The 21,736-nt window shown below is 41.2% G+C and overlaps 1 protein-coding gene across 1 annotated transcript in view; it reads left to right on the plus strand.

The window, feature by feature from the left end:
* Positions 1 to 2,354: 2,354 nt before the first annotated feature.
* FREM2 (FRAS1 related extracellular matrix 2) overlaps positions 2,355 to 21,736 on the plus strand; it is a 177,572-nt gene continuing 158,190 nt past the window's right edge. The window contains exons 1-2 of the mRNA XM_081301810.1: positions 2,355 to 7,792; positions 12,808 to 12,897. Of these exons, the coding sequence (XP_081157936.1) occupies positions 2,623 to 7,792; positions 12,808 to 12,897 (5,260 nt within the window). The 5' untranslated portion in view covers positions 2,355 to 2,622. The remainder of the gene's footprint in view (positions 7,793 to 12,807; positions 12,898 to 21,736) is intronic.

The raw sequence follows: 21,736 nt of genomic DNA on the forward strand, positions 1-21,736 counted from the left end.
TTCTGAGGAAAAACAAGAAAACCCCAAGAGTTACACACACACACACACACACCCCAAGAAACATTCCATCACTTCAGTCCGGCAGGTAAAATTTAAAAGTCAAAAAAGATTATGGTTTATTGATTTCCTTAGGCTACTTAAAAATAAATGTGGACCTGTATTCTTTGCATGAAACAAAATATTGAACTCTGCCTTTCAGGCATACTACCATACTTCAAATGCTGATCTTATCATCAGGGGCAAGTCAAACAGAGTAGGACTTTAAAAAGAAAAAAGGAAAACCCTGGAGCCACTGGGAAGCATCAAGGGTCAGGTTGTTGGTCTGGTTCTGGTCAGAACTCACCCAGGGTCACCATGCTGACTAAGAGCCACTAGGCTTCAAGATGACATTTTTCAATAAAAACAAATAACCAGAATTTGAAACATAATATGGAAAGAAAGAATGTATTCTGAAATTAATTTTCTTTTCCACTTGGCATCTTCTTATTATCCATTCATGAACAAGAAATAGAATATTGTCATGTCTCTGTCATTAGAATTCTGTATGATAAAATAATCCTAATAAATTATAAAATAATAATGTCAAAGAAAATTGCAAATTGGTGAGGAATTAGATGGAAATTTTGTCATGTGTTTAAAATACTGGCCACATTCTATGTTCCTAGATGCTCATTTTGTAAAATTGTGTAATGTATCCATCAACTTTAAATGTGAGTTAAAGCTCCTCAAATAGTGCAGAACACACACAATAAGGTTAGTTAAGATTCAATTAATTAAACCTTGTTTATTTGCAGTAATGTTTTGCTTCTTTTTGAAAAGTTTCAAAACTTTCCATCTTTGACTTGTAGGGACCCACTGCCCAGAGTGCTTCCTAGAACAGAATCTGACATCTCCCATCTGATATCAATACTTACTCACAGAATTTATGACGTGGCCTGGAAAGTAGCTCTGAATGTGTCAAGCAGAAACATAATCTTGACACAGAAGCTAAAGCTAAAAGCACAAAAGAGTTAAAAGGATAGGCAACATCCTGAAATTATCCTTGAATACATCTATACTAAAATTTAGACTGAAATTTAAAAGGGTATTAACAGTTTCTTACACACCTCTCTTTTCCAAATTAATAACCTTTGAGGAGGAAAAGAGCAAGATTACTATTATTCTAATTCTGTGTTTCTGTTTTTAAACCAGATATTTATTATTTTTAGGGGAAAAAATCACCCCAAATAAGACATTTTGAACATTGTATAAGCAAGACTGCTCAGAGAACTAATTGAAAATGGTCGCTTTAATTATGGGGAGTGGGGGAGTGGGGTGGGGAGATGAGGGTGGTAAGAAAATCTGTTACAAAGGGAATCTCTACACGACTGAAACCAGACAAACACAAGGGGGCAGGAAGAGCTCAACTCTAACCGGCTGACTAAAATGGGATCTAAACTATTGTAGTTCGCCCTCCGGATATTTATCAATTCTTTTGGCAGGCAAAGAAATGTGAAGCTGACAAGTGGGTTTAGTTTGTTCTTGGTCTAATTACTGTGAAGAGAACGGGAGCGTCTCTAAAGACAGCTACCCTAACAGCGGCGGCTTTGGGACAGCCTGGGGCTACATTCCCTAGAACTTATTCTTTGGTGGGAGACTAGCGATTCTGATCAGACTACATTTCTCACGCATTCCAAATGCCCTATTTTCCTTTTACTCCGTGAACTTTGATTGCAAAGGAGGGGCTTGTTAAAAACTCACCAGTCCGAGGACTGTGTCCATTGTAAATTTATGAGAAGGTACCCGGGGAGGGGCTGGGGGGTTGTAACCTGCTCTTGCTTTGGCTTTTAATTCCAGCTGCCCTGTTTTTTGTTTTTTGTTTGTTTGTTTGTTTGTTTGTTTGCAAACATGCGCCCGGAGTTTCTTAAACTGCTCTGGGTTTCGATTTAAACTCAGGAGGCATTGTGTTTAACTTTACTTCCTCTTTGCAGGATTTCATTGCAGCGGGGAGAGGGGTTAATACGGGATATTCTTAATTGCAGACAAATTCTAAGAAGTGAATTCCGCACCACAGCGCGTTCCGCTTCCTATGCGTGAGCCCCAAATCTAGCAGCTCAGAGCAAAACGCGATCAAGAGCCTGGAGCTCCAGGTCCCTTTTCCCTGCACTTTCAAGACAACCTGTTGCTCGTTCTTTCTCCTCCCCTCCCCACTGTTTCCCCGCCTCGGTCCCTAGAGCTGATGGACAGAAATCACTACCCAACCCTCGACTCCTGTCCCTCCTCCCGGGACCAACGATTGGTCTCCTGGGAAGACTAGAGTAAGGGGGTAGGAGGGGAAGGATTTCCCTCACAGCCTGGGGTTTGGGGACCTGGGAAGTAAGAGTTGGAGGGACTCAGTTCTCTGTGTGAGTGAGCCGGCAGCCGCGGAGCCCGACGAGCTGGAAGGGCTTATCCTCTTCCGCTGCGGCTCCAGCAGGGACCGCACCGGACACTTCCCATCCTTCTGGCCCAGTCCCAGTTACAGGGGGACTCAGCAGGCAGAGTGGGGTGTTCTTGGCACTTTATGGAGGTGTCTTTGGTAGCCTGCCTGAGGACTGACTGCACGCTTTCAGACTGACCTGTCTGAGCCCTCACACCGGGATCATGCACCCAGCCAGGACCCCAGAGGTCGCTACCCGCGCGCGCCGGACAGCCAACTCCACCAGCTCTCAGCCAATACTTGTTCCACTACCCATTCTGCTGCTGCTTCTCCTGTCACTGGTAAGCCGCATCTCGGCACAGCCCGCCGTGGGTGACCGAGCATTGCTGTCTCCGGGTCTCGCGGGGGCTGCGGGGGTTCCTTCCGAGGAGGCCATAGTGATGGCGAATCGCGGACTCAGGGTGCCTTTCGGGCGTGAAGTCTGGCTCGATCCGCTGCACGACCTAGTGTTGCAGGTGCAGCCAGGGGACCGCTGCGCGGTGACTGTGCTAGACAACGACGCGCTGGCTCAGAGGCCTGGCCGCCTGAGTCCCAAGCGCTTCCCCTGCGACTTTGGCCCAGGAGAGGTGCGCTATTCCCACCTGGGTGCGCGCAGCCCGTCGCGGGACCGCGTGCGGCTGCAGCTGCGCTATGACGCTCCTGGAGGGGCAGTAGTGCTACCACTGGTCCTGGAGGTGGAAGTAGTCTTCACCCAACTGGAGGTTGTGACTCGGAACTTGCCCCTGGTCGTGGAAGAACTGCTGGGGACCAGCAATGCCCTGGACGCGCGGAGCTTGGAGTTTGCCTACCAGCCCGAGACGGAGGAGTGCCGCGTGGGCATCCTGACTGGCTTGAGTGCGCTGCCTCGCTATGGAGAACTCCTCCACTATCCGCAGGTCCCTGGAGAAGCCAGAGAAGGAAGTACCTCGGAGCCTCTCTTGATGGACTGCAAAGCTTTTCAGGAGCTAGGTGTGCGCTACCGTCACACAGCCCCCAGTCGCTCACCCAACAGAGATTGGGTACCCATGGTGGTGGAGCTGCGTTCACGAGGGGCTCCTCTTGGCAGCCCTGCTCTAAAACGCGAGCACTTCCAGGTGCTAGTGAGGATCCGAGGAGGGGCTGAGAACACCGCACCTAAACCCAGTTTTGTGGCCATGATGATGATGGAGGTGGACCAGTTTGTACTGACCGCCCTGACTCCAGACATGCTGGCAGCCGAGGATGCTGAGTCTACCCCTGACCTATTGATCTTCAACCTCACCGCTCCCTTACAGCCCGGCCAGGGTTACTTGGTGAGCACCGATGACCGCAGCCTACCCCTCTCCTCCTTCACTCAGAGAGATCTGCACCTTCTGAAGATAGCCTACCAGCCCCCTTCTGAAGACTCTAACCAGGAGCGACTCTTTGAACTGGAGCTAGAAGTAGTGGACCCAGAAGGAGCAGCCTCCGACCCTTTTGCTTTCATGGTAGTGGTGAAGCCTATGAACACACTGGCTCCAGTGGTCACACGAAACACTGGTCTTATTCTCTACGAAGGTCAGTCTCGGCCTCTCACAGGCCCTGCAGGCAGTGGACCACAAAACTTGGTCATCAGTGATGAGGATGACCTAGAAGCAGTGCGACTGGAAGTGGTGGCTGGGCTCCGGCATGGTCACCTTGTCATTCTGGGTGCTCCCAGCAGCAACTCTGCTCCTAAGACCTTTACAGTGGCAGAGCTAGCAGCTGGCCATGTGGTCTACCAGCATGATGACAAAGATGGTTCACTGAGTGACAACCTGGTGCTCCGCATGGTGGATGGAGGAGGCAGACACCAGGTGCAGTTCCTGTTCCCCATCACTTTAGTGCCTGTGGATGACCAGCCACCTGTCCTGAATGCCAACACTGGACTGACACTGGCAGAGGGTGAAACAGTGCCTATCCCACCGTTTGCTCTGAGTGCAACTGACATAGACTCGGATGACTCTCTGCTGCTTTTTGTGCTGGAGTCACCCTCCTCAACTGCAGGGCATCTGCTTCTCCGCCAAACTCATCCTCCCCAAGAGGAGCAGGAGCTAATCAGTGGCCTTTGGAGGAAGCAGGGGGCATATTATGAACGAACAGTGACAGAGTGGCAGCAGAAAGACATAACAGAGGGGCGGCTCTTCTATAGACACTCTGGGCCCCATAGTCCTGGCCCAGTAATGGACCAGTTTACATTTAGAGTTCAGGATAACCATGACCCCCCTAATCAATCTGGACTACAGAAGTTTGTCATACGTATTCATCCTGTGGATCGCCTCCCTCCAGAGCTGGTCAGTGGCTGTCCCCTTCGGATGGTGGTGCAGGAATCCCAGCTCACACCACTGAGGAAGAAGTGGCTGCGCTATACTGATCTGGACACCGATGATAGAGAACTCCGTTACACCGTGACCCAGCCCCCTGTGGACACTGATGAAAACCACTCACCAGTCCCACTGGGCACCTTGGTCCTGACTGACTACCCATCCACTGTGGTGACCCATTTTACCCAAGCCCAGATCAATCACCATAAAATTGCATACAGACCCCCAGGTCAAGAACTGGGAGTGGCTGCACGAGTGGCCCAGTTCCAGTTCCAGGTGGAGGACCGAGCTGGGAATGTGGCTCCTGGTACCTTCACCCTTTACTTGCAGCCCGTGGACAACCAGCCACCTGAGATCCTCAACACTGGCTTCACTATTCAGGAGAAGGGCCACCACATCCTAAGTGAGACTGAGTTGCATGTGAGTGATGTAGACACTGATATGGCCCACATCATTTTTACCCTCACACAGGCACCCAAACATGGCCACATGCAAGTGTCCGGACAGACACTGCATGTAGGAGAGCTCTTCCACTTGGAGGACATAAAACAGGGGCGAATTTCCTATACTCATAATGGAGATGAGTCCTTGACTGATAGCTGCTCCTTGGAGGTCAGTGACAGACACCATGTGGTGCCTATCACTCTCAGAGTAAATGTCCGGCCAGTGGACCAGGAGGTGCCCATGCTGAGCTTTCCTACAGGTACTCTGGAGTCCTATCTAGACGTCTTAGAAAACGGAGCTACTGAAATCACCACCAGTGTTATTAAGGGGACTGATGAACACACTGATGATTTGATGCTGACTTTCCTCTTGGAAGATCCACCCTTGTATGGAGAAATCCTGGTCAATGGAGCTCCAGCAGAGCAGTTCACCCAAAAGGACCTCTTGGAGGGCTCCGTTGTCTATGCCCACACCAGTGGTGAGATTGGCCTGTTGCCCAAAGGAGACTCTTTCAACCTGAGCCTGTCAGAAAAGTCTCAAGAATGGAGAATTGGTGGCAATACTATTCAAGGTGTCACGGTGTGGGTAACCATCCTCCCTGTGGACAGCCAGGCCCCAGAAATTTCTGTGGGTGAACAGTTTACAGTAATGGAAGGTGCTAAAGGTGTTATAACCTCAATGCACATAAGCGCTGAAGATATTGACTCCCTGAATGATGACCTCCTGTGCACAATAGTTATTCAGCCAACCTCAGGCTATGTCGAAAACATTTCTCCAGCCCCAGGCTCTGAGAAGTCCAGAGCAGGGATTGCCATAAGTGCCTTCACTCTGAAAGATCTCAGGCAGGGCCACATTAACTATGTCCAGAGTGTCCACAAAGGGGTGGAACCTGTGGAGGACCGGTTTGTATTTCGTTGCTCTGATGGCATTAACTTTTCAGAGAGACATTTTTTCCCCATTGTAATCATCCCTACCAATGATGAAAAGCCAGAAATGTTTATGAGAGAATTTATAGTAATGGAAGGTATGAGTCTGGTGATTGATACGCCCATCCTCAATGCTGCTGATGCTGACATCCCCCCGGATGACTTAACCTTCACTATTACCCGATTTCCCACTCATGGCCACATCATGAGCCAGCAGATAAATGGCACAGTTCTTGTTGAAAGCTTCACCTTGGATCAGATCATAGAGAGTTCCAGCATTATTTATGAGCATGATGACTCTGAGACCCAGGAAGACAGTTTTGTGATTAAGTTAACGGATGGTGAGCACTCTCTGGAAAAGGTGGCCCTCATCATAATCCTCCCTGTGGATGATGAGACCCCCAGGATGACCATCAATAATGGACTGGAGATAGAAATTGGGGAAACCAAAGTCATCAACAACAAAATATTAATGGCCACTGATTTGGACTCTGAAGACAAATCCTTGGTTTATATCATTCGTTATGGGCCAGGACATGGTGTATTACAGAGACGAAAACTTACAGGTGCCTTTGAAAATATCACACTGGGCATGAATTTTACCCAGGATGAAGTGGACAGAAACTTAATTCAGTATGTCCATTTTGGGCAAGAGGGCATCCGCGACCTAATTAAATTTGATGTGACTGATGGAATAAACGCCCTCATCGATCGCTACTTTTATGTGTCCATTGGGAGTGTTGACATTGTCTTCCCTGATGTGATTAGTAAGGGGGTGTCCTTGAAGGAAGGTGGTAAAGTCACCCTCACAACAGACCTACTAAGTACAAGTGACTTGAACAGCCCGGATGAAAACTTGGTTTTTACCATCACCAGGGCCCCCATGAGAGGTCACCTAGAGTGCACTGACCAACCTGGAGTGTCCATCGCATCTTTCACTCAGCTCCAATTGGCTGGCAACAAAATCTACTACATTCACACAGCTGACGATGAGGTGAAGATGGACAGCTTTGAGTTTCAAGTCACTGACGGCCGTAACCCTGTCTTCCGAACGTTCCGTATCTCCATTAGTGATGTGGACAACAAAAAGCCAGTGGTCACCATCCATAACTTGGTTGTCAGCGAAGGTGAAAACAAGCTGATCACGCCCTTTGAACTCACTGTTGAAGACAGAGATACTCCTGACAAACTCCTGAAATTCACTGTCACCCAGGTGCCTGTTCATGGTCATCTCCTTTTCAACAATACCAAACCTGCCATGGCTTTTACCAAGCAAGACTTGAACGAAAACTTAATCAGCTACAAGCATGATGGCAGGGAGTCGAGTGAAGACAGCTTCTCCTTCACGGTGACCGATGGCACCCATACAGACTTCTATGTTTTCCCAGATACAGTATTTGAAGTGAGGAGACCTCAAGTGATGAAGATCCAGATCTTACCTGTTGACAATAGTGTCCCCCAAATTGCAGTGAATAAAGGGGCCTCTGTGCTTCGCAATCTGGCGACTGGTCACTTGGGGTTCATGATCACAAGCAAAATATTGAAAGTGGAAGATAGAGACAGCCTGCACTTCTCTCTGAAGTTTACTGTGACAGAGGCTCCTCGACATGGATATCTCTTCAACCTGGATAAAGGCAACCACAGCATCACTCAGTTTACTCAAGGTATGTTTCCTTTGCTTTCCTTATACCCAAAGGACATTCCAGGTCTTATTTCCTGAGAGTGTGGCCATCCCTGAAAGCCTATAAGTAGAGCATTGAGTTAGGGTCTAAGGGAAGAGAAGGGGGAAAAGAAAAGGGAAAAATAACTGTATACTTACTTTCTTACAAAAACAGCTGCCTTGCTGCCAGATGCACCATGACAGTTACCTTTATTAGAGAGAGTACTGATATATTTCAATAGTGGCAAGTTATGTTGCCAAAGTAGGGGCAGGATTTGTGAAATAAAATTGAAGCAGACTTTCCAGTTCTGCTGCATTAGCCACAGCTATCCTCTGAGCATCCTCTGTTTCATATGCTATGCATGCTTCATGAAGCATTTCAACACTTTATAGCTAGAGTAGCTCACTAAATTGTATTTATTCAGATTATTATCATTATTAATGAGCATCCAAATAAACCTTTAAATTTGTGTTACTTTGATTAATGCTGAAGAGCATCACTTATACTATTGTGGTTGCTAGGAACTTTGTAACTAAAAGGAAAAAAACCACATATGTTCTCATTTACATGGAGACTTTCACTATTCTCTTATAATATTTCATGACTCAGGCAAACACCTGTCCAAAGACATAACAGATAAACACCCATCTAGAGTTACAACAAGTTATATGAGTTAGAATTATATGTGATAACACAGGATATACTGACTGGGGGGATACACCCAAGAAAAGGAGATTATATTACACTTATAAGAAGACAATGTATTCGTCACCAAACTGTACACCTGTTTCATTATTTAGAACCTGAAGATATGTAAACAAGATTAATAGTACACAGAGGAAATTATTTCATCATTTTTGAGCCCTCTCTCTGGCCTGTTTCAAACACCAGTTGCCTCAAGCTCCTTTGTTTTTGAGGTAACAGGGTTTTTCTAACCTGAATTTCCCTGGTGGGTGGACACAGTCTGAGACAGGAAGGGCAGGTGACCTGTGCTGGGTTATTCAGTGAGAGAAGGGACAAGTCCATTCAGTGTGCCAGCTTGGGAGTTAGGACTCTGTTCTCTAGAACGTGCATTACAAAGGCATTTGGGTTGCTTTCATGAAAACCTCACCATGTCAGAAAGGAAATCAGATCTACCATTTGTGGGCTCTGTGGGTAGAGATGGAGTTTAACCCCAGGGCATCCCAGTGGGGGTGTTCTTTTCCTACGACAGTGTTCTGCTCTTAGATAACAAATACTTTAATAAACATGGATGTAGCAAAATCTAGTGTTCAAGTGAGCTGCTTCTCTGTTTGATGCTGGCAAGTAGCCTCACACTCCAACCTCCTGATTCTTGGCTGAAAGCCTGAATGTATCCCAGGGCCTGCAGGGACAGGAAAACCCCAGAGTGCCAAGTGTCACGCCAGACCAGCAGGAAACTTTTGTGTGAAGGCTTTCTGAGGATGGGGATGCCATGCAATCCTACACTGGTTCATTTTTATGGAAAGTGAAGAGGATGAAAGGAATATATTAGAGGACAGAAAATGTACTTCAAATCCCTCTCCAGACCTGAAATGGGAATCTGATTTTTCAGAGAATTTTTTTTAAAGAATTTTTGGATGAAGACAAGCAAATGATTTGAGTTCTACAGACCAAATCCAGCAGCTCAAAATATTGGAATGTTATTTCTTAAATGTTCAACTCTAAAAATTATGCCACTTTATTCTAGGCAGTTGTTCTATTTCTCACTGATTTTGAATTGTCTTCACTAACTTTTGTGGTTTTTTGTTTTTGGTTTTTTTTTTTTTTTTTGGTAGATGTAGAGTAGTTACAAGTTTGTTGCAAATAGAGATTCTCTTTTTAGGGGGAAAAGTTAGATTTTTAAGGGAAGTCATTACATTGCAATACAAACTCAAATATCGACTAGGAAAACTGTTGGTTTTAATTTAGTCACACAGCACTCACATGAACAAGTTGAGGCTGGAGTTTACTTCATAGCAGTTATTTATGGAGATTAGATAAGCAATTAAAAATGGAGAAAGCTTCATCAGAGAACTGCTAGAGCAGCTCTTCCAGTAGGAGAAAGAAAGCAGAGGAAGGACTGTACTGTCTTTTAATTTGTTTTTGCTTTGTCTTTATCATCTAGGGATAAGCTAAACTATATTTTGATGGATTTTTCAGTGCACTGACTTGATTCAATTTTGCACAGATAGCCAGAGAAAATTTTTATGTTGATTGACCAAGTGGTTCCTAGGAGAAAAAGAAGAATAATTGATTTGTAAAATTTTAATTGGAGTTCATTATAAGGAAAAATTAACAGTGTCCAATGAATCAGATTAGGAAAATTATCATTATTTTGTGGTATGGGGGTCTGAACTCAGGGCCTCATGCATGCTAGGCAAGTGCTCTACCTCTGAGCTACAGCCACAGTCAAAATTATTTATTTATTTCGAACTTTACAGCTTTCCCAAGGTGTCCCCACCCTCCCTCTAGCCAACACCTCACACCAGGTTTGAATCACATGTCTTAAAAACCTGGATTTTTTTTAAATTTGCAGTAGGTACATAATGATACACTGTGTGGGATAATTTATAAATCACTTTCAGTAGAGTGGAAATGTCCCCAAAGAGTTTGAACCAGATGTAGTTACCAGACATGTTAATGAACTTACAATGGAAAAGACAGAATGATTGTGTGGGTAAACTGAAAATAAATGTAATTGCATGTTTAACCATTAGAAGAAAACCTGGTTAATTCCTAGATGTTTGCTTGAAGAAGATAGCATTTTAACTTTTGAGTTTTTATCTTCTTAGGACTTAGGTGCCTTAAGAAAGCTAGAGTTAAGGCATATTTACAGTATGTTTATGTTATTTCCAGAGGCACCTGGAGGATAACAATATTTTGCCCAAAGTACTTAATTGAGATTTAAAAAGCCTCTTTTTAAACTATAAATTAGTATCAAAGTTTCAGGGAAAACTAAAAGAATTTCGTTAAGTTCCAATTAATCAATAACACATTCACTGGTTTGGAAGGGAAACATGACACCTGAGTGTCATATTGCATTCATATTCTCTTTTTCTTAAAAAAGGAAAGTTCTGAAAAATCGGTTTTGAAGCAATTATTTGTTTCAATGACATTGTCTCCAAAATACTGTATTTTTGCCTAAGAAATCATTGACACCAATGTGGGATGTGCTAAGCAGGGCTTTCTTTCTTTCTTTCTTTCTTTCTTTCTTTCTTTCTTTCTTTCTTTCTTTCTTTCTTTCTTTCTTATCTCCTAGTAAAACTTTTACATTTTCTTATAAAATTTAAGAAAAGGTGAAAATACTGGAAAGAGTCTTCCCCACATGGCCCAAAGCTGTTTTCTCCCATGGTAGGAATGTATAGTCAATGGAGATGATTAAACTCCTTACTGACAAAGGGAAGGTTACAGGAGTTGAGTTAGGAGGGTAAACAGACCAAGAGACTCTCAGGGCCTGCACTCCTTACCCTGCAGAAACCCATCCATGCCAAAGGAGAGATGCAAGTGTGAGCCATCAGACAACTTAACATCTTCATTTTACATTAAGGAACATTTGAGCCTTTACTATAAGGGACTATAAGACCCTGAGCAAAGGACTGGGGAAGTTAAGATGGGAAACAATATATCCAAGAAATTCTCAATCTACTAGGAAAGATAGCCACACAGAAAGATAAAAATGACACTAGGCAGAGAGTTTTGGAAATTATAGCACAGCTAAAAGGAAGTATTGCAGGAGGTCAGAACATCTTGAACTTGCTTTGCCTCCACTTACCTCTTTTAGCAAGAAGATACCATTAACTATAAAATCAGATTTTCACCCCAGGGATTCCTGACTGTGAGTCACCTTTCAAACTTGTATGAGCCAGTGAGGAGCACGTCTCACATGTATAGAGTAGGGCTGTAGAAACGTATGGATCCTAACACCTTGCCTCACTCAAGTTTATTCTTTCATAAGTTATTGTATTTCATTAGATGTATATTATATAAATGTGTGTGTGTGTGTGTGTGTGTGTGTGTGTGTGTGTGTGTGTGTGTGTATATATATATCCTCTGAACTCCCTAGCATGAACTGAAGTAGAGTTTTTGGGAGATGAAAAAAACCCTAAAACACATACCAGGTAAATATATATTATAGACTGTTGTTGAAAGCTATTTTTAACTGTGATCCAGTTTTATGTAACCTTAGGAAACTCACTGATTGGCCCAGGTCAAATAACCATCTATTGTGAGTGTCACAGAACAGAATATTTGTCCTATTATATTCTCTGTGCACTATCATTAAGGAGGAGAACTGACAAATTGATGACTAAATTTTAAAAAATTGTGCCCTAGTAATGAAAACAAAATATCATTTAATTTGAATTTCATAGAGTGAATTTGATATCAAGTGAATTCAACAGAGTAGGAAACAACCTGAGGAGGTATAACTTTCTGCTCTAAATAAAGCTTTCCATTCTTATTAGATGTTGTTTTGTTCTAAGTTCTCTTAGACATCGAGTCAGAATAGTTATTTCAATCTGTGAGGTTTATAAAGAAACACCTCCTTGATTTTGCCTTTTAAACTTTGGAGCCCTTCGAAACAGCCTGCTATACCACAGAAGGTAAGAGTGAGGGGGCAAAGCCTTTTGCTTCTGAGGGCCAGCCCTCCAGAGAGAAAAAGGTTGTGATTCAAGAGGGCCAGGAAATCTGCCATGCCTCAAAATATCTTCCTTTCCACCTGTCATGGTGCTTGACATTCCGTATTTAGGAGTCACTCTTGGTGCACGAACATGTGAGCACTATTGGGAGTGGCGACACCTTGCTATTATTACATCCTATGTCTCGCACTCTTGTGTAGGGCATCAAATTTCCACAGACAGCTGAAATCAAGGGGCTTAGAGATCTGACGGTTTAAGATGGTACTGTTCCCCTGGAAGAGGATCTAAACACATTTACAGAAAGGCAACAGCCAATAGGATTTACTTACGGCAAGTAACTTGCCAAAGTAATTAATCATCTTGCTTTTGGTTATTTTCTAGCTGACATTGATGACATGAAAATATGCTATGTCTTAAAAGAAGGGGCTGATGCCACAAGTGATGTGTTCCATTTTGCCGTTGAAGATGGTGGTAAGTATTCCATTTTTCTAGTAGTGAAATGGAGGAGAGGGACTTGTCTTCATTGCTCTTTGATATCAATATTACAAGGAGTCTTGATCAAGTATCACTTTATGCTTATCTGAATTTAGATGGAGTGAATTTAATATTTGCTACAGAAAATTTTATCATTTAAATCTGACACAATGATAGTCTGTAATGACTATAGACATGTTATAGTTGTATCCTTTTTGTCTTGGTGATTTGTAAGCACTGAAGAGAGATCTGTATAAATAGGATCTCCACGTCCAGTTGTTCAGAATATGTCTTGCATGAAGTTGACTACTTGAGGTGATGCAAGAATATTGGAATCCAGCCCAGTTCCACTCAGCCATGTGCCCGCTGGGTGTATCTACACAAAATAAGTTATCTTTTTCTAATTTGCATATGGTGCTCTGTAGATTCATTCTGATAGAAAAGGTTTGCACTCACAGAGAACTCAATGCTAAATAAAGGGTTGTTTTATCTCACCTATCTCAGGATACCTAATGTTTTTCTTAGTTTGAGGATTTTTTTTATGACCTAGTCTAGCTAAAAAATTTTCCTTGGTGAATTCTGAAGAATACTGCAGAGAATGGGTATAAATTTCTGACAGAGTCCAATTTTTCATCATTGTGACCAAAATGCCTGATATAAGCAACATAGAGGAGGAAAGATTTCTTTTGCCTCACAGTATCAGAGGTTCCTGTCCAAGGCCAGCTAGCTCCATTGCTTTGGAGTTGAGGTGAGGCAGAACTTCATGGTAAAAGAGCATAGCAGAGCAAAGCTGCTCAATTCAAGGTATCCAGGAACCAAAGAGAGAGAGAGAAGAGAGGAAGAGGCCATGGACAATATGTCCCCAAGCATGTGCCTCATGACTTACAGCCTTTAACTATGTCCCAACTGTCTACAGTTTCCACCTCCTCCCAGTAAACAATTCAAATTATTAATCCACCAAATGGATTAATCTACTGATGAAGTCAGAGACTGCATGATCCAATCACTTCCCCAAGCCCCACATCTGTATGCTGATGCACTGGGGACCAAGTCTTCAACACTTAAGCTTTGAACAAACATTCCAGACCCAAACTGTAACACTTTCCATCTAAGTTTCTGGGCAATGTTATTACTATTAATTCCCCCAAACCGGCTGCCACTCATGCTCTTTCCAGCTCCCAGTGCCTCTTCTTCTTAACCCTATGGACTAGGAGAAAACTGATCACTTCTGGATTGGTTATAAAGATGTTTTTGTTCTTGTGTGCCCTCGTGGGAAACAGAAGAGACTCAGCAAGTACTTGTGTTGTGTGAACGGGACACCGGAAGGAGGGCATGTATGAGAGAAAAGAGGGAGAAGCAAAATGAGTCAGACTCAGTCATCTGTTTCCTTATGATGCCTTTTAAAAATGGCACACTATTAAGTCATCCATCTCAAAATGATTGCATCCTTAGCCTCCATATTCACTGAAGCAGTAAATAGAATTTGTTTAAAATATCACTGGACACAACATAATCACAGCTCTCAGAAATGACATCTGCTGAGTGTGTGCCAGAGAGGCAAAAAAGTGTGTTAACTTGGGCTCAACTATTTAAATCAGAGCTTAATAGAGCTAATGCCTTTATTTTGAGAGTGACAAGTCACAGCTTAGTACTCTACATATTGAAAAAAGGAATCCTAGCAAAGAACACAGTTCTAAAGAAAGAAATCAAATTTATTTTTTAAAAAAGTTTCCTGGATCTTACTATTCAAAGGTTAGAGTCTGCTGAAAGAAACTGTAGAGTGACACCAGAAATAATCAAATATTGACGCAAGACATCAGATCTGTCACTTAGAATGTCTAAACGAGCCCTAATAGCAAAAGTTTAAATCCTTTAAAATTACAAGACAAGTTTAAATCCCAATAGCTACAACTATTCTAAGATATTATAGATCGTCCTTTTTTTTTTTTTTTTTTTTGCTTTTCTTCCCCCATTTATGCCCACACACATGCACAAACACTTTTATTCTATTATTCTGCACACCCTTAGCTGGGTGAAATAACATCATTTTCACTAAATTTAAGTCTGTGTTCAACTTTGGAAAGCATGTAGTATCATATTTCCAAATATTAAGTTAGGATTGACAGGCTGAAGAGACTAGGCTTATTTTAGAATTCCTGAAAATGTGGTGCGGCTTCTGAAGATTGTCTTTGTGTTTATGGGAACAAGTAGGAAATCATTCGAGCTTTTTCAGAGTTTCAGTTTCACATGAAAAGAAAAATTTCAGAGGTATTCTTTACTCTCTTCCTTTCCACAGGCATAGCATTACTGAGAGAGCTCAGGCAGATTCGGGCAAACTCTTAAAACAGAGTTTACCTTAACTTCCCAGAAGAAAATTTTCCTTTGACCAGATAAACACAGAAACTTGCAAGACTGAAAACAAAAAGCCACCTATATATCTCAAAATTGTTTTGACCTGATTCCTTTTATAAAGGGATTCTTGTATTATCTCATAAATAGTCTCACATTTGAATGAGAAATACAGTTCTTAAACTTGCAGAATATGAACTATAGTGACTAATTATTATCTACTTTATATAGTAATAGTAAGCATACCCTTAAATTGTACCCATGAAATACATGAAGCACTTCAAGTATTTTACATCTGGGAAGCCAGTCAAGACATGATAGCTTAAAATTAATAATTCTTTATTTCAAATGTCGTTCTAATCCTTTAAATTCACCTTCAAATTAATAAGTCTAATTTTAGGATGGTATCCCTCTAAGTAAATTATTGGTGCAAATATAATCCTTGAATAATCTTAAAGGTAACAAATAATTTAATTCCAGGGATCAAGTAGATTTAATTGTGTGATCATGGAAACCTGTCTGGCCACAGGATTTTTCTATCATGAGGTAGCCTTGGATTAGCGATGGTCACCACATTTTAGGTTTTGGAGCACTTTGAGGTTCCTACCAAATGACAGGAGTAAAGAGTACTGAGGAAAAGATAATGTCAGGGTTTTCTTCTCTGGGGGATTCTACTGTATTTGGACTTGATGAATGTTGGTTGATATAGCACTATGTGTTTAAAAGCCCAGGGATCCTTACATCTTAGGGTTCTTTCCATTAGATTTTAAACTTTCTATATGGTTTAATTGGTAATATTGCCTTTATAGCATCCCCGTGAGCTTGATAAAACAACAACAACAAACAGTATGATTTCCTATATAACAGTTGAGGAAACTGCATCACAGAAATGGGTAACTGACCCCTTTCAAGTTGTACAACCAGGTAACTAGAGGCTGACTTCAATCCCAGATTCTTTCCAGAGTGATAACTGATAACTTCCCATTTGCTTTGGATAGCCACAGGATAGGGAAAGACTCCTAACTTCTCTGCCTTGTCCAGACCAAATTTTTAGGACTATTTAATTGATGAGACTGAGTCAGAATAGGTTTTACTGATAAGGCATACAGAAAGTTTTGTGTCTCCTGGAATGTGAATTTTTAGAACACTTTAAAGGTCCTACCTCCATAAACTTTAGAGTGCTCTTCCCTGGTATTATGGTGCAATTCTTAAAATGATTATTTGGTAATGAAATATGTTTACTAGAATGTTAAGGAAGAGCATGCAAATGTTTAGTCAGACTGGCCCATCCATCCAGGTATTCTGGGGCCAGTCACCACATGTGGATGCACAGTACCAACCTGGAAGGACAAACTCTGAAGTTCAGGGATGTATTCCAGTAACATGTGGCTTTTTCTAATGAGCCTGTTCATTTAAATACCTTTAAGCAATCACCTATGGATTTAATCAATGGGTCTCCCATTTCTTTTCTATTTACCCTTTATGTCTTCATGAGATATGAAGTTCAGGAGGCTTTCCCCATCCTGTGGCTGTCCTACGCAAGTGGGGCATTACCAGTTATCCCTGGGGAAAGAATCTGGGATTGAAGTCAGCCTCTGGTTACTTGGTTGTACAAAGTGAAGGGGGTCAGTTACCCATTTCTGTGATGTGGTTTCCTCATCTGTTATATAGGAATCATACTATTTGTTGTTGTTGTTGTTTCACCAGCATAATACTACTACAGACCTGGGAAACACATCCTCCTGATGGTTGCCTCTGAATTCTAATTCCAGATTTAGTACTCCAGACTTCTGTGGGGCTGTTCATTTATCTCCTTCATCATGGAACACATTCTTATCTGATTCCTTCTCAGCCTTCAACCCTGTGGTTTTTCTGTGAGCTATTTTAATAAAAAAGTGTCATTCCCCCCCCCCTCGCTCCTCTGATTGTGTATTGTGATGTGAAAGACAGAGACAGTCTCACATAACTATTCCAGGTATGTCCCACCCTCAAACCAAATGACTGTTAATTATTCTTCCAAACCAAGCTCAAATGTGGTTTCCTCTCCAGAGTTATTCCCCAAATCATAATGAGGAAGTTAGCTTCACCCTTCTTTGTACTTCTATCCATAACTTTATTTGCAGAAAGAATGTTGTACTATGATTATTTGTTAACATCAAGACTTCTATTAGTAGGAAAGAAGCTCCTTCGTATCAAAGGATATCGTTAATCTTTGTACCTCTAGGCCCACAGGGCTGAGCACATGGCATACTTACCAAATATTAAAACGGATGAATGGATAAATGGGAGGGGAAAACTCAATTAAGTAGTATTTTAAGGAAAGTTCCTATAAACAATTTCCAGTGGACCTTCTGCATTCCTTTACAATGATCTCTTATCCTAGCTTTAATATAAATCCCTGTGGCACCAAGAAAGATTTTTAGTAAAGCTTTCACATATATAAATACATGAAATCAACTGCTGTGAAAATTCCTTTGAAATCTTCACTGAAATATACTTCAGATTGAAAAAATTCATTGTAGCCACCAGTTCCAATCTCAGATTATTCTTAAAGAATTCTTTTCAGGAAAAATCAATATTTGTCAATATACTACATAAACTATTTGTCAATATGCTATATAAACAATTTAAAGGCAAATATACATTTTTTAAATAAATTACTGAAATTTTGAAGCCAGAAAAACTATCATAAGTGTTCTGTGTTTTGGTTACACCAATTTTTTCCTCATGTGATGAGACAACATTATGACAAAGAAATAGAAATCTGTATAAGCATAAAGTATCACCAGTTCTTATTAAAAGATTGTGGTGTAAACTTTTATAGTTTGCTTTTTTTTTTTTTCCTTCAGTGCTCAGGATTAAAACCAGGGTCTCTTCACCTCATTCATGCTAGGCAAGTGCTCTACCACTGAACTACATCTCCAGCCCTAAAGATGTTTTTGATGGTCATAAGAAAGAGTTAGGATATGTGGTCATTTGGCTTAATAATACTGAGTAGGAGGAGCTGGGCTTTATTCTTCATTGTCAAAACCTGTTTGCTGCTTCCTCATTTGAACTCTCATATGACATGGGCATGCCGTCTGGGTGCTGCCTTCCAGTCTTGGCATTGACACTGGGGCAGTGACATAAAATCTGTGTAGGCCATTACACTGCATCTGGTCCACAGCCAGACATTTTTTTTTTTTTTTTTGCTGCTGTCTGTGATCATGCCTTTTGGTGCCCAAGTCTCCATTCGCCAAGATCCTTAACTTGTGTGCTACTGAAAGATATAAATAGCATCTTGACATAGTAGAAGAGTTTCAAAGTCATTTTTATCTCTGATATGTCAGTTAAGGTCGAGGCTTTTGAATTTTTATCCCATCCTTGACAACTAAATACTCAAATGCAAAAAGACCACTAGAAACTCTTTATTCTAGATAGAAGGAGCACAAGTTTTAACTTGAAGGTGACCAGTAACCTCAGGGTTTATGGCAAAGCAATTACTGATATTTAACTTGAAGTTAAAGCAAGGGCTGGAAAAATATAAATCAGTACTATGAATAGAAAAATAAGGTCTGAGTACAAGTATTAAAAGATTATACAGACATACTCAGCTTAGAGAGTGAAGCATGCATTCTTGACAATAAAATTAATTGCTAGTGACATGACAACCAGAGGAAGTATACTAGTTATAGTAAGATGGTGAAGTAATGTCAGGCACTAATACAAATATTTTTAATCTGTTAGCATGCACAAGATCTACTAGAATACAAATCCTAGGGAGGAGTGTTGGCTAGTGCTAAATGTACACAACATTTTTTCCCCATTGAGTAGTTCAGAATCGTTCAAGTCATTAAGATCTTTCTTTGCTGGACCCTTGACTTTAAAGCATCACTCTATTAATATACCTGTTGTTCAGTGTCCAGGGAAAGAAGTTATACCTTTCAGACAGAAAAATATAAACTAAATTGTATCAGTTATTATGCTTTAGGCTCATTCCAAAATTATCATATGACTTTACTGTTTTTATTGGCTTTAGTTCAGAGGACACTTTCCCAAAATCATTAAATCTTTGGATGAGTATGAATTCTTATCAGGCACATCTCTAGAGATTTTAACATGAACCTCTGTTTACATTGAGAACAAATCACAGTCACCTTCTAAAAACTTTCACAGGTGATTAAAATACCATAATCACAAATCAAATATTTATTTGTGGTATTTATTACACAATTCAGTCATATTCCATTCTATCTAATTAAGTTTCCTCTGGGTGACTGGGAGAATCCCAAAGTGGTTTTCAGTGAGCACTTTCACAAGTATAAGTTGCATTATTCTCTATTTGCTAGAAGCAATGAGAATGGATGAGAGAACCAGGATGGGATATCATAGAAGGGTCAGAGTTTCTATGGTGAAATTTATTTGCTTAAAAGAGATTCCCTATTCCTTTAAATTATTTGACAAATATGTTTTGAAGTACCCACTTCATTTGGGGTGTCTATTGGGATCTGGGAAGACAATGATGAATATAACAATCATAATCTTTGACCTGAGATTCATCCTGAAGATAAAGCAATAGATGAAACATTTGTGCATTGTTTAAAGTATTCTGGAGGTTAAAATATAGAAATGCAGCCATCAGGAAAGGCTTCTAGAAGGTGATATTTAAACTTAGAATGAGATACAGCTGCTCAGGAAAGAAGAAGAGGTGCTCCAGGCAGAAGGAGAAGCATATGCAAAGGTACTGAGGTTTGGTGATCAAGTCACTGGGAGAGCACCAGCATGCCTGGAGCTCAGTCAACAAACCAGAGACCAGGCGGAGAGGAGCCCCTGGCCCGATGGTGCAGAGCCTTGTAAATCAGTGGGAGTAATTTAGAAAAGGAAGCCCTCAAATCATTTTATAGCAAGGGAGTAACATATTCCACTTTGTGCTTTAAGAAGAGGACCCTTGAGACTGTAGAGAATCAATGGAAGGTCAATAAAGCAAAGAGGGAGATTAAGATGAGGCCGATGTTAACGTGAGGTTCAGTAGGACAGATTTGACGTGGAAAGGAGATACAATTTGGGATCTAAATCTATAGGACTTATTGATGAATTGGATCATAGCAAAGCAAAAATAAGAACTTAAGCAAGCGTGATTCTGGGTTTCGTAGCCCCCAAAGAATATTACTAATATTCACTAAGATAAGGGAAAGGCTGGAAGGAATGGCAAAGGTTTAAAGCAGGAAATTAGGAGGTCCTTTTGGGCATGTTAATTATAAGATGCCTTCCTCCTTTGAAATGTGCACACAGGAAGGCCAGCCCCTGACCCTGCTTATCTTCTCCTCATCAGAGTTAGCTGCACAGCCTTTAGAGTAGGAACTAGAACACGCACTGGTTCTCTTGCTAAAATTGTTGATGTGACCCTGAGCCCAGTGATGGAAACATTTTAACCTTGATTTCTTTGATAAACTGGGGATAATAATAGTACCTATCTAATAGGGTTCTTTTGAAGATTAAGTAGATGTTGCATGGAAAGAAGATTACTCATGTGGTGCAGTTTCTGCTGAATATGACCTACTGTGCAGGGGCTGCTGCTCCCTGCTGCTGTCCCTGTCCCTTGGAGGGACTTCTGGGAGTCATTTTTTTCTTTACTCTTCTCTTCTTGTTTGGTCTTTTTGTTTTTCCTTTATTTTACTTTCTCGTTTTCTCTTCTCTCCCTTTCTTCCTTTTTTGTGTGCTCTTGTTCCTCTCACAGCAGTGGTCTATACCATTGTCTGTTTTTGGTGGAGAGATGGGGAGAACTACAGTAATGGAAAGTGGAAAGGTGAGCAGCCTTTCTGTAACACATAGTTTAAAGGCTAAGGATGCTGCCAAAGTTATTTTACAGGTCGTAAGGAGCTTAACCAAGATTTTCATGAAAAAAAAAATATATATATATATATATATACACACACATAAGGAATTTTCCCTATGATCATATAAGAGAAATACAAAAGTCTGTGTCTCTTGAGCCGAATATAGCATGTTTTATTTCTCCTTTCTATTGGCTGGAAGTATAAAATTTGTAGGCTTGAAGATTAAAGTTCTTAACTTGATTTTATCAAAATATAGCTCTCCAAAATATCTAGGTTTAGCAAATGTAAAATCCAAAGGATAGCTTTTCTTGCAAATCTCTAATACACTCAGTCACAACAGTCTGAAGATATTGATAAGATGCCATGTTTATTCAGGTCTTAGAATTACCCAATAGGCTTAGTATGTACAGATTGCTGTAGTTGCCCTGAGAGGCAGATGCCCCATTTAGTGAATATTTTAAAGAAAATAAAGCAATTAAACAAATGTACCTTTGGAAATGCTCATAAGTTTAGATTGAAAATTTTCTGTTGAGGTCATTGAAAAACAAGTGCTGAGTATATGTGCATATACCCAGCATGTTTCTTAAAAAATAAACGTTGCTTGTGAGAACAATTTGTCATAAACAGATACTTCTTGTTTCCATGTCATGAAAATATAAAATCTGTTTTCC

The sequence above is a fragment of the Spermophilus citellus genome, assembly GCF_964194105.1.
Source record: "Spermophilus citellus genome assembly, chromosome: 1".
Taxonomy (NCBI): Eukaryota; Metazoa; Chordata; class Mammalia; order Rodentia; family Sciuridae; genus Spermophilus; species Spermophilus citellus.